The 14,438-nt window shown below is 37.2% G+C and overlaps 1 protein-coding gene across 5 annotated transcripts in view; it reads right to left on the bottom strand.

Moving 5' to 3' along the window:
• Positions 1–14,438, bottom strand: part of LOC132151799 (dynamin-like 120 kDa protein, mitochondrial) — a 40,080-nt gene that overhangs the window by 13,579 nt on the left and 12,063 nt on the right. For all 5 annotated transcript variants that reach the window (XM_059560167.1, XM_059560169.1, XM_059560171.1 and 2 more), the window contains 22 exons: positions 13,484–13,537; positions 13,252–13,356; positions 13,035–13,121; positions 12,497–12,610; positions 12,319–12,399; positions 12,160–12,234; positions 11,984–12,055; positions 11,788–11,887; positions 11,556–11,686; positions 11,264–11,336; positions 11,104–11,176; positions 10,903–11,018; positions 9,300–9,364; positions 6,214–6,290; positions 5,142–5,307; positions 4,846–4,998; positions 4,621–4,729; positions 4,466–4,545; positions 4,203–4,343; positions 3,999–4,115; positions 3,626–3,719; positions 3,346–3,456 (listed from right to left, as the gene is read on the bottom strand). In XM_059560167.1, the coding sequence (XP_059416150.1) occupies positions 3,346–3,456; positions 3,626–3,719; positions 3,999–4,115; positions 4,203–4,343; positions 4,466–4,545; positions 4,621–4,729; positions 4,846–4,998; positions 5,142–5,307; positions 6,214–6,290; positions 9,300–9,364; positions 10,903–11,018; positions 11,104–11,176; positions 11,264–11,336; positions 11,556–11,686; positions 11,788–11,887; positions 11,984–12,055; positions 12,160–12,234; positions 12,319–12,399; positions 12,497–12,610; positions 13,035–13,121; positions 13,252–13,356; positions 13,484–13,537 (2,194 nt within the window). The remainder of the gene's footprint in view (positions 1–3,345; positions 3,457–3,625; positions 3,720–3,998; positions 4,116–4,202; positions 4,344–4,465; positions 4,546–4,620; positions 4,730–4,845; positions 4,999–5,141; positions 5,308–6,213; positions 6,291–9,299; positions 9,365–10,902; positions 11,019–11,103; positions 11,177–11,263; positions 11,337–11,555; positions 11,687–11,787; positions 11,888–11,983; positions 12,056–12,159; positions 12,235–12,318; positions 12,400–12,496; positions 12,611–13,034; positions 13,122–13,251; positions 13,357–13,483; positions 13,538–14,438) is intronic.

Below are 14,438 nucleotides of genomic sequence, written 5' to 3'. Positions count from 1 at the left end.
TGTTGCACTGACAAAAACATCACCTCTTACACAACACCACATTGCATAAATTGTGTATAGACAGAAAAGATAATGTAGCATGCTTACACTAAACACATCTGCAAACCTCTGGCCTTACAACTATAATCATGCTTTTGATTTATCCCATGTACACAAAATGCCAAATAGAACAGCTAAGGGGCCGTACACATATCGCGTCTTTTGCGCACTCAAGTTCGTTATTTCCAATGTAGGTGCGCGGTATTCACACTCATGATGGAAGTGACACGGTCGCAACGCGCATTTTTTTCCAGGTGCGTCCGCACCGCACCGAGTTAAAAACATTTCAACTTTTCAGAATGCCGCAAGCGCACCGCGGGTCATGTGACAAGAACTAACCAATCAGCTTCATCCTTTCCCGTAACAACGTTGAAAGCTCAGCCAAGATGAAGGAACAGCTGTTCATAGCTGTATATGGATTGCCATTTTGAAAAAATTTAGTAGCAGAGCTACTGTAAGCGATTTTTAGTGCTGCAAATCCATTTATCCTTTGCTGAAATTTCCGCGTCTTCATGGAGAGAGCACGTCATGGTTGCTTAGCAAAGGCAGACGCCTCAGGGGCGCAACTGCCCAAGCGCTTTGGAAAGAAGAAGAAAGTGGCGCGCCTAGCATTTTCCACGCGTTTTTAAGCGCGATATGTGAACGGCCCCTTAGATAGCCAAATAGTCATTTTCTACTTCAAACTGTAAACAAAATGGTCAACGATGCCATGACGAAAACAGCTGGGTCTGAAATTATTTAATTCATAAGAAAGCTTCTGCTTCAATTTAGAAAATAAAAAAAAATGCATTGCAGTCAGATTCATGCTTAATGTGTATTTAATTAACTAAATGCAATGTATTATTAGGCCTGTCAACAGATTAAAACAATAAATCAACAATGTGATTTTGTTTGTTAATTCTGTTAAGAATGACTTTCAAAATTAATGACTATATGTGCATCGATATTCCACCAGTCAGAATTATTAAGTATTAAATGGCAATACATTTATTTTACTACTTTTTTTACTTTAAAAAAATTTCAAAACGAAAACAAGTATTTTTAAAGTCACAAAGTTAAGTAAATATGTTAATGCCGTTTATGCTGTTAATCTCAAAAGTGACCATTCTGGCAGGCCTAGTTATAACTTTTGTTAAACACAGCCATTGTTTTTCACATCATGGCAACCATTATTAACAATCCAAAAGCTGTCACTGCAGCTCGCGCTCTCTCTCAGAAAGACTGACTGCACCTTAATAGAGTGACCATGTTGTTTTGTGCAGTGGCAACAGCAAGGGCACTGATGCATGCATGCCCAGACTTGCTTTTATTAGCATAACAGCCACTTCTTGGGAGGTCATGCTTGTGTTTTCCCTAAGTGCTGGTTGTCCACCAGGCAACGTCATGCTTTACAGCACAGGAATCCACTCAAAGGGTTACCCAACGCCAAGCATCAGGCTTCAACAGTAGAGGGCTGGACATCTACTTAGACTAGTGGACATGCTCACGGGCCCAAAAACAGCCCAACATCCTGGTCTTCATATTTAGGCAGGTACAAAACAGATCAAGCTCTCTTTAGTACATTTCTATCCTAAAAGACAGTGTCCTAAATACTTAAGGCCTGTTCATACCAAGAACTGTAATAATAAAGACACTATAACACTATTAGAATCCACAATAATAGTTTATTATAAGCACAAGCCTGGGTGGATTCTGATTTGCTTGCAATGTATTTATTGTTCATTAGCTTGATTAAATCGTTCTGCAAGTGATCACAATATAATTCCTCTCTGCTATTAAAGTTGTTATTGTGGTGTGGGCTTCCCCATTCTCATAGCATTAGAATGATAATCAAAACTTTATAATTATCATTTGCTACCATCCATGTTGTGAACAGGTAGAATATATAAAACTGCATATCAAAACATCTGGGTGAATGTGTCTTTGCAAAAATTCAGTGCTTTATTGACTGATAAATACATTTGTTGAGTTATGAAACAAAATCACTTTTTTTTGTACACTGCAAAGACACTTAAGTTCAGCAACCTATTCAAAAGAGACAGTGCTCGGTAAGCATTTAGAGAGGCCTCTTATATATGCAAAGAAATTCTTCATTCTTCATTCTTCACTGTATGGGCAGACCATTGTGCCTCAGCACACATTAACCTGGGCGGCAGTGTCATTACCTCACTCTCTGTTATCACAGTAATGACAGCATGTGTGCGCAGGTCGTGTGTCTGCGCGAGATCAAGTCTGAGCATGTCAGTCGTGCCTCCACAAATTGCTGCTTTAATCAACAGAGTGTTTAACATTAACCAGGGCTGAAGACATGACAGACAGCAGGCAGTGTGCAGCCAGGAGCTGCACTGTGAAGGGCAATTAAGGGTTCAAGCCTCAACAGAGGAAGGAACAGGCAAAAAAAAAAGAGTGAGTGTGAGAGTGTAGAAAGCTATCTATAACCTATTCAAAACTAATATCACTTAAAATGAGTTAGAGGGTACAAAATTCCAACCACAAATACCTGACACTGAAGTTCAAAAGGGTTTGGCCCTTTAAAAAAATAAAATAATAAAAAAAACTTCAAATGTGAGAAATGGTTAGAAATACATGGGGGGGGGGGCCTGGTTTTATTAACCATTTTGACACAACATATCACAAAAAAATTATTATTAAATACAAATTATAATTGTCGATTATTCCCCTGAAATTGTAATAGCGATTATTAATAACGATTATCACAATTTACATTGATGTTTATACCATTGTTTGATGCAACTGCATGCCGTATTTCTATATGAAAATTAACAAGCTGAAAACACTAACTCAAAAACCTTTAGTGCTTTTCTATAGTATTAATACATACATTGGATTGTTTTTTTCTTTTAAGAAATAAAAAAGTAAAAAAATATAAATGGTATTATAATGTTATACTAAATTTAAAATAATGGGAAAACCCTTAAGATAACATGTAGAAAATAAGCACGCAGAATAACATGAGTCGTCTTTGAACGATTCATTGCCGCTTTGAACGATTACGTAATTGTGGAGTCGTAATTAGAAATTCGATTAATTGTGCAGCCCTAATTGAAGCACTAAAAATAATGTAAAATACACAACAAAAGTATTCCCAAAAAAAGATTAAAGAATTTTATAAAAGCAACATGAATGGAAATGTAATGCTGGAGTGAAATTTGATAAATGGTTAAATGATCTGTTATAGATAACACAAAAGTACTCAAGTGCAAAACAACACTGCCCTCTGGTGGTCGCCCTGCCTTGCTGCTGTTTCACGGGCTAAATGATGAAAACGTATGAGGATGGACTTACTGAGGTCTTCTGCCAACTGAACCCTCCTGCCTGTGATCAGCTGGGCTTTCTTCTCAGTATCTTCTCCAAAGTCCTCTAATACTTCTTTAACGTTCTTCTCCAAGCGCCGCACTGCACAAAAATACAAAAAAAAATTCACTGATTTGAGTTGCTTGAACATGGAATGTCTTGATAGTAGTCTCAGTCACTGTTCCCTTCCACTGAAGCCCGTTTAATTCATAACATGAGATGATTCATGCTAAGCAACCAGAACTAAAGACTTGAGAACCCACAGACGTACCCTCTGTATTAGTGAGCTGCTGTCTAAGAGTATTGGCTGTGATAGCCAGCATCCTCTGAATCCTCCAGAATAGAACCACATCATTGCACTCAAGCTGGAACACAGAAATATTTGAAACAATTAGGTAAACAGAACCCTTTACACTAAAACGAACTGCTATTACATGTTACAGAAACTGTGTTTTTATAGTACAGAAGCACAACATTTTCTTTGGCTGAAAGATTATATATTACAAGTAGAGCAAATTCCTTTTCTTTTGTTATGGATAATTTATAATATTTGGTTGAATACATTAAAACAAATGTATTCCCCTTAAACATTATTCTCAAAAGAGAACATTTTAGGAGAACCTAATTATCATCATCTTCTCTACCTCAGAGTCTACAAAGTGCCTCTGGTAGTAGTAGAAACCTCGCCGGCAGAGGTTACAATGCAGTAACGCCTTCTGCAGGAAATGACGTCGAAACAATTGGTGCCACGTGTCCTTGATCTACAGAGAGAAATCAATTAAAGATGCATAAGTGAAAAAGCATTCAATCAGATGCGCAGATAGCAATGTCAGATATTCTCTATCTACCAGTACAGGGTCCACTTCCACTCCGCGGGCCTCCAGGTTTTTGCGCACTGTAGTGACCTCATCATTGGCCAGGTAGGCTGTGTGATCCTCATGCAGCTTCAACAGACGCTCCAACTCGTTTTTGGTCTCATTACGTATGTGCTAGAGTTAGACAACAAAATTATGTTGACTATTTTTAATAGCAACTATAGTAATGCCACAAACTGACATAAAAATCTGTCTCTAAAATCATTAAATATGGATTATAGCATTGTCTGTTCAACCTGCTCCGGTGTTCGATTTGTCCAGCTCAACCACCTCTGCTTCCAGTCTGGCCCCACCATATCTGATATTATTGAGTCAGCTGTAACACAGGAAGATGAGTCACACACTCCATACACTGATAGACAAGAAGCGGCTTTATGAGGGGTAGACATACTGTCTTTAAGGCGAGACTGTAGCGTTTCCTCCATGAACTGAATAGCGGCATCCCACTGGGGCTTGTCTGTGATAGAACGATCCTCCAGAGCGTTGTGCTGAATCACTCTCTGTACCACACACACACGTAAGTGATATTTACCAACAACACTTCAAAAACAAATGTGTGCTGCATAAGCAAAATCATCAACTACTTCTGGTAATTATATATATATGGTCTACTTACCAAGCTGTCCATGGCTCTTTCATTCCATTTGTGTCGTTTGATGCTCTCATCCTTGACAGCTTCTTTAAGTTTATCAAAGATGTCATCCTGGTCTTTCCCTTTGTATTCTGCCATGAAGCGGGCAAACTCCTCCTGCAATGTCTCCCAAGCAACCTGAGTAGCAAAGAAAACCGATATTTGAATTGGATGAGAGAAATATTTTACATAAGCATTTCACATATAGTCTTTTTTTACCTGATTATTTGAGAGATTTAACTACCAACTATCAGCACAAAGAAATACCAGTGTTTCATTACCTCCAGTGCTTTATGAGGAAGTTGTTTATCAGTCCATTGCTTGAGTTTGATGTCTACAGTGGTGTTGAAAGTGCCTGAGTTCATGGTCTGGGCAGCAGGCAGGTAGATGTTCTCAATAACATGAGTCGAGACTCTTTCCCAGAGCTTCTTCTGTAAGATAGACTCCCTAAAATGACACAAAAATCATGTTTGGTAAATCTTCAAATATACATGAGCAAGCTGCTATTAAATGGAGACAGAGAGCACAATAAACAATTTGTTTGCAGTTCTCTCAACCATTGAATAATGTAAAAAAAAACGTAAAGTAAAGGACTTGATATTAAGACAATGATGAGAATATTCTGCAGGTGACGGTCAAGCTCATTTATCATAAAAGGAAGGCATATTTGATAGCTTCCTGTTTGCTTTGTTCTAGCATGGTACATCAATACACACACATCTCCAATACCACCAAACTAGTGCTGCCCAGAGAAGCCACCCTCCAGCTATTCATCATGTCATTGATTTGAGAGGCTGATAGAGCACACTGGGCCCCATACAAACATCTGATCTATTTCATTTAGCTTGCTCCTCTGGGTTTTAGGTTCATAACTCCGGGTACAGCTTGTAGCTTTGCATTCTGATGGTAGACTCTGAAGCCATGGAGATGTCGAGTTTAACATCTGACAGCCAGCAAAGAGTCAAAGATTGAGAATACCTCATTACCGGTTGTGGTTGTGTGGAAAAACAAGTTTTATATATATATGTATATCCTGTTCATCCGCATCTATATACATCCTGTTACTCACAATGGTTTTTGACCTTGGATGTGTCAAATCATATGTTTATCAAAGCCTAAATAACAAAATTATTATCAAATGATAAACAATGAAATTTTATGTATATACTGTACATATATATATATATATATATCCCCAATCAGGGAGTAGGCAGAACACAATTAGTAGGAAGTCATCCACACAGGATAAATGATATTTAATTAATCTGATTTTAATTAATTTTTTATAATTTTTTTTAAACAACAGACAGCCCTACAATTAATTTTGTAGTAAATGAAAAGAGAAGCGTTTACCAGTGTTTTGGTGTAACTTGACTCAAGCTGATCACTTCATCCAAAATCTCATTTTTGGCCTTCTCATACAGCTCGTTCTATGAACACAGAGCATTACATACACAGTATAAAAAATATAATTCATCTCATCAGGTCATAGGGCACATATGATTATTAATGCTGCCAAAAGTAATGTAGAGTACATTGCAGGATTTTTTTCTTATTTCATTTTGCAAGGACATTATATTAGCAACAATTAGGCTAGGGCGGTAATACGGTAATATGGTATACCGCGGGATCTAAAAATAGCAACGGTATCAGTTTCAATACCGTCATACCGTCAATAAAAAAACAAAAAACACTGCACTTATATAGGAGACAAGGATTAAATATTAAATATAATTTATTTAATGCCTAAAAATGCATATTCGTGGTTGTCATCGCGTGACAACGAGACGAGGAGAAAGAGAGATGCAAAAAAAAAAAAAAAAAGCCGATGCAATGGCAGGTCCTTTCGGCATCGGCAACGTAAAGTACCGAGTCGTTGCTGATATAACAGCCTACTGTTTGGTGCCAAGGAGACGAGGACCCACTTCATTCATGGAAAAATGCTGCCTGGTGTTTTCCCCAGATGTCGCAAGTGGCACGAAAGTACCTGTGCGTCTGTGCTACAAGCACACCATCGGAGCAGGTTTTCAGCACCGCAGGTAAAGTTGTCGGTCCACAACGTGCCCTAGCAAAAAATCTTGACTAGATTGTATGCCACTTGCCATTCGTTCCTATTGGCACTGTGTTTATTTTTTATTTATTTAATGGATTCAGGTATTTTTATTTGGATTTAATTAAAAACTTTTTTGGAAAGAAGACTGGAAAGAATAAGTTTTTATTTAGACCTATTGCTTTTCAATAATTTTTATTATATATATATATTTAATATGGATGTTTATTTTAATTCAACTCTGTTTGACTGTTGTGGGTCTATTTGCTCTTTTTTTATAAGCTGCTCTTTGTTATTAAAAGTTGTTAGTGCAGTGTGATTTTTAAGGATGCGCGTTTTCCGCAAATATCACATTCAAATAATTTTGAGCTCACAAAAAACGAATATTAGAATATTCGTTTATTTAAATTAAGTTTAATGAGACAGACGTTATTTTTCAGCAACATTTATTGTTTCTGTCATTTTTGAACAAGCTTACACACAATGAGCTTGAACATTAGCTACACATCGTGTTTTGTAGCTGAAAACCTTTAACAATGTGTGCAAACAAACAAAAGTACAGATTAAAAGCAAAAAAAAATAGAAAATGAACAAAGAAAAAACGTAAAGCATCCTGCAGCAATTAGGCCATTGACATTGTACAGAATTTAGCTTACACTTAACTTTGAAACTGTCAGCAAATCTTTTTGCTTTTTTTCTATTGTTTTACATGTTCTTATTAAGAAACACGGGCATGTAAACATGATCGGGGGAAAGTCGGCTCCTTAGTCTGTTAACAATAAGGCCGGCCACGGAGAAAACGCGCTCTGACGACACAGACGTTGACGGGACTCACAAATAACGGTCTGCTAAGCGAATAAGTTTTGTGAAGCGCTTCGTGTTTTCGTTTCAACACTGAATGGGATCCTCATCTGGTGGAATACATGGCTCCAGCTGTTCCCACTCGTCTCGGTTGGACTCTCTGTAATAATCGCTGAAGAACTGGCAAAGCCTTTTCCGACGAGTGGGCATTGCATCCTCTTTATCGTTGATGGCAGCGGCTGCATCCGCACCACTCGCATCAAGGAAAATGTTCTGATAATGTTCAAAAAAGGGTTTTTTTCTTACTTCTCTCATGTTTTCATCGAGAAACCTGAGATGTTTGTGCCGAGGGTCTAGGGCAGACGTGAGAAGAGTTTTCACTGCATTCTCCAAGTTGGCGGTGTTTATTCGTTGCTTGAGAGATGCCACAACAATGTTCTTGAATGCGGTCACTTTCTGTGATTATCCACGGCATATTTGAAGTACTGTAGAAGATAGCAGTTCTTATTCATTCATTCATTATTTTTGCTTGCATACATATTCAAATATGCCGTGGAGAATCACAGAAAGTGACCGAATTAGGTTTTATTGTGGACTTTTTTTCTTTTTTTTATGGCAAGCAAAAATATGTCAATTTGAATATCATTTTTATTTATGGAATAATTAGAGCAGAACGAATATTCGAATGTTCGACTATCCGTGCACAGTGATTTTATTGATTTGTGTGCGCGTCTCTGCGCAAAAACTGTTCTGTATGTTTATGTTAATTTAATTCTGTTTGACTATTGCTATTTGTTGCTAATAAAAGTTGTTAATATTGTTGTGCATGCAATTTTGTTATTGTTTCAGTATTAGTGTTTGGTATTCAGTTTCTGAATGGTTTAGGCACAAGCCAACAGTTTGGTGATGCTGTCTCAGCCTTACGTCATCATTTTTTAATTATTCACGGTAATACCGTATACCGAGGTAAAATAGGGAGGAGGTTTGACGGTATCAAAATTTGGATACCGCCCAAGTCTAGGAACAATATGTGACCCTGGACCACAAAACCAGTCTTAAGTGTACATTTTTTCCAAATTGAGATTTATACATCAACTGACAGCTGAATAAATAAGCTTTTCATATAACGTATTTGTTAGGATCAGACAATATTTGGTCGAGATACAACTCTATTTGAAAATCTGGAATCTGACGGTGCAAAAAAAAAAATCGAAATATTGAGAAAATCACCTTTAAAATTGTCCAAATTAAGTTTTTAGCAATGCATATCACTAATAAAAAATAAAGTTTTGATATATTTACAGTATGAAATTTACTAAATATCTTCATGGAATATGATCTGTACTTAAATATCCTATAAAAAAAAAAATCTATAATTTTGACCTTTACAATGTTTTTTGGCTATTGCTAAAAATATATGCCAACAACTTAAGACTGGTTTCGCGGTCCAGGGTCACATATTATGTTAATATATTCCCTAATTTTGTTCAGATTTTTTGCCATACTTAAATTAGAATATTGATCTGACATTTAAAAAGGATTCCTAGACTTTAAAATCTAGAATAGATAATCAGGAGCCGATTCTTACCCGGTCCAGCTCTCGTAAGCGAGGATAGTTGTTCTTCCACTCAGTCTCCAGGTTAAATCGGGATGCTGGTCAACAGGAAACAGGAAGTTAAGTTGAATTTAGATCACTAATTTCATTAATATCCCCCCAAAAAAACTAAGGAAATGTTTTTTTTTTTGTTTTTTAATCTGGAAGGCTACAAGTTCACAAATGTTTTTTTTTTTTATTCTGTCATTTACCTACCCTCATGTCATTACAAACCTGTGTGAAAAAAGACATTGTGAAAAAGTTTCCCAACCAATCCGTTTTGGTTCCCATTTGTCATCCATAGTATTTTCTGACCAAACAACTGAAGTCAATGGGAACAAACTGTTTGGTTACCAACATTCTTGAAAAAAATATCATGTGTTACACAAATAAAGAAATCCTTAAAGTTTTGGAATGACTTGAGTGTGAGTAAATGATGACAGAATTTTCATTTTTGGGTGGAATACCTTTAATATACTAACTTTATGGACAGGTCTTATCTTATCTTACGTAAGGTCACCACTGTGAAATGTCAGTACCTATAAGAAGCATGATAAAAAATAAATACGATTAAAATAAAATGCAATACGTAGGTCAGATGTAATTTAAACATGATCATTAGTAACCTAGCTATTAATCTCATACTTAAAATATATATTTTCTATAAAACAATGTCTTTAAAAAGTTCACCTATAATAATAGAGCGAACTTTTACTAAAACTTTTCAGTGACAGTAGCCCTATTCCTCAGACACTTCCCATCTCCCTCTGTCTTGTTCCCCATTCAGAGACACCAGGCTGTGGCGTGGCCGTGATCAATGCACCTGGAGCCAGGCGTGCACTGTATCAGCAACCCCACACTCCCCAAGGGCCCTGCGTCCCCAGCATACACACGGGCCGAGCGTCTCGCTCACACAATGGAGATGACGCTAATTGCTCTGGTTATCAGGCTGGCCCCAGTGCAGCCGTGGAGATCGATAGCCCACACAAAGGTTTGAGAAGCATCCTGGGTCAGGCAATAAATCTAGAGGCAGAGCGTTAGCAGGGCTGGCCTATTAATTGGCAGCGTGGAGGTCTACAGCGTGCCCTGTGCTGAACGTCTGAGCTGAGGTGAGGTGTGACGGGAAATCAGCAAGCATGGAACAGGGAGAGAGCTCTGCTGAGGTGGGTTTCAGAGTTAAGTGGCTGTCAAGCTGTTGGTTTGGATTCTATTAAGGTTTATTTACGGAGTCTCCTGAGAGCTGATGTGCACTCTGCTTCACAAAATGCCCTTGAAAATCAGCATCTTATTAGAGAATAAAAACAGCTGTGATCAAGTTAAAGGTCCAAAGGCCCTTTTTTATTTCAAGGTTTTCATGGGTTATTAGGTTTTATTCCTTTTTTTGCAGTTTTCTGGAACATGACCATCTCATTTGATACTTTTCTTGTATGGAAAAGCATAGCATGGACATTCTGCTTAATTACTTTCTTTTGTGCTCCAGTGAGTAAGCAGAATGTAACTTTTTTAACAATCTACAAACAATGCCTTTAAGATCTGTAAGTTGAAGTCATAGTATGAACCACAGTAATATAAGATATTAATCTCTATTATATCTCACCTTTAAAGGCATCTGCCTGTTGTTCCACTGACTCCCTGACCATTTTCCAGAAGCAGTCTGACACTGCAAGACTGAGGTTCTTCGTGGTCACCTGATGAGCTTTCAACATACCATCCCTTCAGCAGTTTTGGAAAAGATTGTCCAATCAAAATGTGACAGATTAAAGAAATACTAAGTTAGAAACATGCATTTGAGTCCCACCTCAGCAGTCTTGAGTTCTGAAAGAAGTCCTCTTCGTAGTCTTTGATGGAGTCTATGCTCTCATTAGAACTGCCTGCAAAAGAATCATGAGTCTGAAAGATTTGATCTAAGTGCAACACATTTCAAATGCAAAAGGTTTCTAGAACTATCTCATGTTTACCTTTTCCAGTTACTACAGCAAAGTAGCCCAAAGCCTTCATTGGGAATAATTTGCCTTCAACTATTTGCTGGATCTACAAATTGGGGAAAAAATTTATAATTAGAGGCAAATAATAAAATATATATTTTTATGAAGAGTAAACAATTCCCATAAATGTCATCATCTGCACACAACATTAGTCAGTATTGCTTGTTTAGTGTCAAAGGGCACAAAAAGCCTCCCTCTAGTGGCTAATAAAGTAAGTAACACACATTACTGAGAGTTAATGTAATGAAATATCTAAAGGTCTTACTCTGCTTGGACTAGCTAGGTTCTTTTCTGCCAGGTCAACCTTTGTAAGAACAAAGATGGTCCTTTTGCCCTGAGGGTCCATCTGACTGACCAGATCAGTGACTATACTACGCTCTGCATCTACGGAGCCATCTGAAAGAGAAAAATAAAAGCAAGATACAGAGAATTAACAGAACTGTCTTAATACAATGCTAGTGGCAAATGTTTTAATGAAAATCTGTGTGAAATCTCACCCTGAATACAGAGGATGATGGCATTTGGATTCTGCATGTAGGCTTTACTAATGCCAAAAATGGTTTCTTTTGTGTCAGCAGCCATGCCGGATGTCACAGTCTGTATATAAATAAAACAGTCAGTGACATCACACATTTTTTGCATAGATGTATAAGGTTATGTGTTAAATTGTATGAAAATGAAGACAAAACGTACACTGATGACCCCCGGCAAGTCAACAAGGACCATTCTCTGGATCCCTGGACCCTTTACACTCAAAGAGATGGTCTAATAGAGAATATAAACACAGGAATGATTAATATCATAATTATCCCGGTAGATTCAAGTGTGAATGTTTTTTTACAAAAGCTGCAAATGACGGATGGTCTCACCTCAGGACTGACTGTCTGACCTTCCTTCACACTCTTCCTCATCCTGAGTTCAATCTCATGCCTCAATGCTGCAAGCTACAAAACATCATCTCAGTGATCTGACAGTCAAATACAGAGAATGACAAATTTGTGCTACGTAATTTGATTTAAGAAACCTACATCCTCCTCTTTCCCGAGGTCAAACTCACGAGTGCTATCTTTAAACATTGCTACATGGTGAGGGCCTTCACTCAATGTCACCTACAGGTAAACACATCACAATTATTACAATATTGCCTATATTATTATGATTCATGTGTCCCGAAACTACTATTTGAGTCTAGTTTGTCTAATTCACCTTGACAGGAGATCTGGTCATCATTTCTCCAGAGCCTCTAGGAAAGATCCTAGCTTGAGCTATCATCTCCAACACACTGGTCTTTCCTGCACTCTGGTCTCCAACGACCACCACCTAGTGAAGACAAGACATAAGCTGATTATGTCTGAACCACAACAACACAGAGGTAAATAGCATGTAAATGTGTTTGTGTCAGTGGATGTGTAATATGTACAGTATGCATGCATTGTGTGAATGTGCATACATGTGTCCATCTATGAATACGTTTATTCAAAAAAACAGTAATGTATTATCATCAGCTAAGGGAATGTGTATTTTCTACCATTTACCTGTAAACCTATACATTTTATAGCACATATTTTTGCAGCATAAAAAAAAGATATTATTTTGATGGAAAGCATATCCAGTTATTTGTTTAATCAAAAAATAATCTACACATTATTTGTTTACTAAAATAGCTGATGATTGCAATGATAAAGCAAAGTTATATGTAAATATTTGACATTCTAAAAGAAGAATAAATAAGAATAGCACTGACCCTTGGCAGATGATCTTGAGTATTGTAGTTGGAGTCATAATATGATAGAATGTCCAGGACCTCAGAGTACATATCAATCAAAGACTTCTACACAGGATCAAAACCAGGAGAAATGCATCAGTGTAAATCAGTGATCTGTTTTGTATGTAAAGCAATGAAAAACCCAACCCCACTCCCAATCAGTTGTATGCATTATTGAAGAAAGTTCAAATCTGACCTTCACATTTCTTTGGTGAATACCCTTGTCATCTTTCTGCAATACGACTTTCCTCAGTTCTTTATTCTCCTTTTCCAGACGCTCCAGCATCCGCTGGTACTTCAACTATATAAGCATGAGATAAACTGAATATAAAACATGTATAAACTGATTATGATAATAAATAAAAAGGCTACAAGGTCCAAGGTTTAGTAAAACTGAAACCAAAAGCAAGCCATATAGCTGTTAATACCTGAGTTCGAAGAAGTTCTTCCTGAAGCTGGTCAATTTTTTCTTTATCAGATGACTGAAAGCACAAGAAACAATGCAGCAGACTATGACCATGTTATTTCTTTTCAGGACAGCTGATCATCTTCCTAATATACCCCTGTCCAGATCTTGTGCATTCAATTCCAGCAGGCATCCCAGAAGAGGAAAGGTTACGCAAAGAGAAGAAATTTCACTTCCAGGTTTTTCAAGCATTTAATCAATCATTTGTTCTTTACACAAATCACCACACTTCCAAAAACGATTTGTAAAGGATGCTTCAATTATAAATCAATGCATCAAAGAGCTGAATAATTTCTTGGCCCGCACCTACAATGCAATTGTTGAGTGCCAAATCACAGAAAAGAGGTGAATGATTAGAGGAGAGAAGGACACAAAAAAAAAAAACATCAAACACACAAACGCACATCTAGATATATATATATATATATAAAACTATTATGTGTGATATGAAATTGCCTTTGATAACTACTAAATAGCATGTATTTTGACTATATGCAGAGGTCATTAGTTCTGGTATTAGGCAGGTTAGTTTTGCTGGCCAACAGCTGGAGCAAAGTGCATTGATGGAAAGAAGGGCAGCATACCACTCCATGCAGTGAATATTAACTGTACATGTGGGACTGTGTAAATAAATGGGTTTGCATGAGCGAGGCAGAATCGGGCTTAATGCAAAAAAATATTATGAAACTAAACAAATGTCACTTATTCTGCTAGTGATAGGTGCATGGCAAATATGATGTATTTTCCTTTAACATTGAAAACATGTTTAGAGCAGGGCTCTTTTGAAAGCTGCTTGAATGAAATATTGAAGCATTTGACTGATAAATGTTTTCAAAGTCACTCAGAATTTGATTGTTAAATCTCGATAACTATAGCATATACCATGAGGTTTAAAAGTCTGAGACCACCCTCAAAAT

Source organism: Carassius carassius, chromosome 10 (genome assembly GCF_963082965.1).
Source record: "Carassius carassius chromosome 10, fCarCar2.1, whole genome shotgun sequence".
NCBI lineage: Eukaryota > Metazoa > Chordata > Actinopteri > Cypriniformes > Cyprinidae > Carassius > Carassius carassius.
Note: the sequence above shows the minus strand (reverse complement) of the source record. Positions and strands in the feature narration are given on the sequence as shown.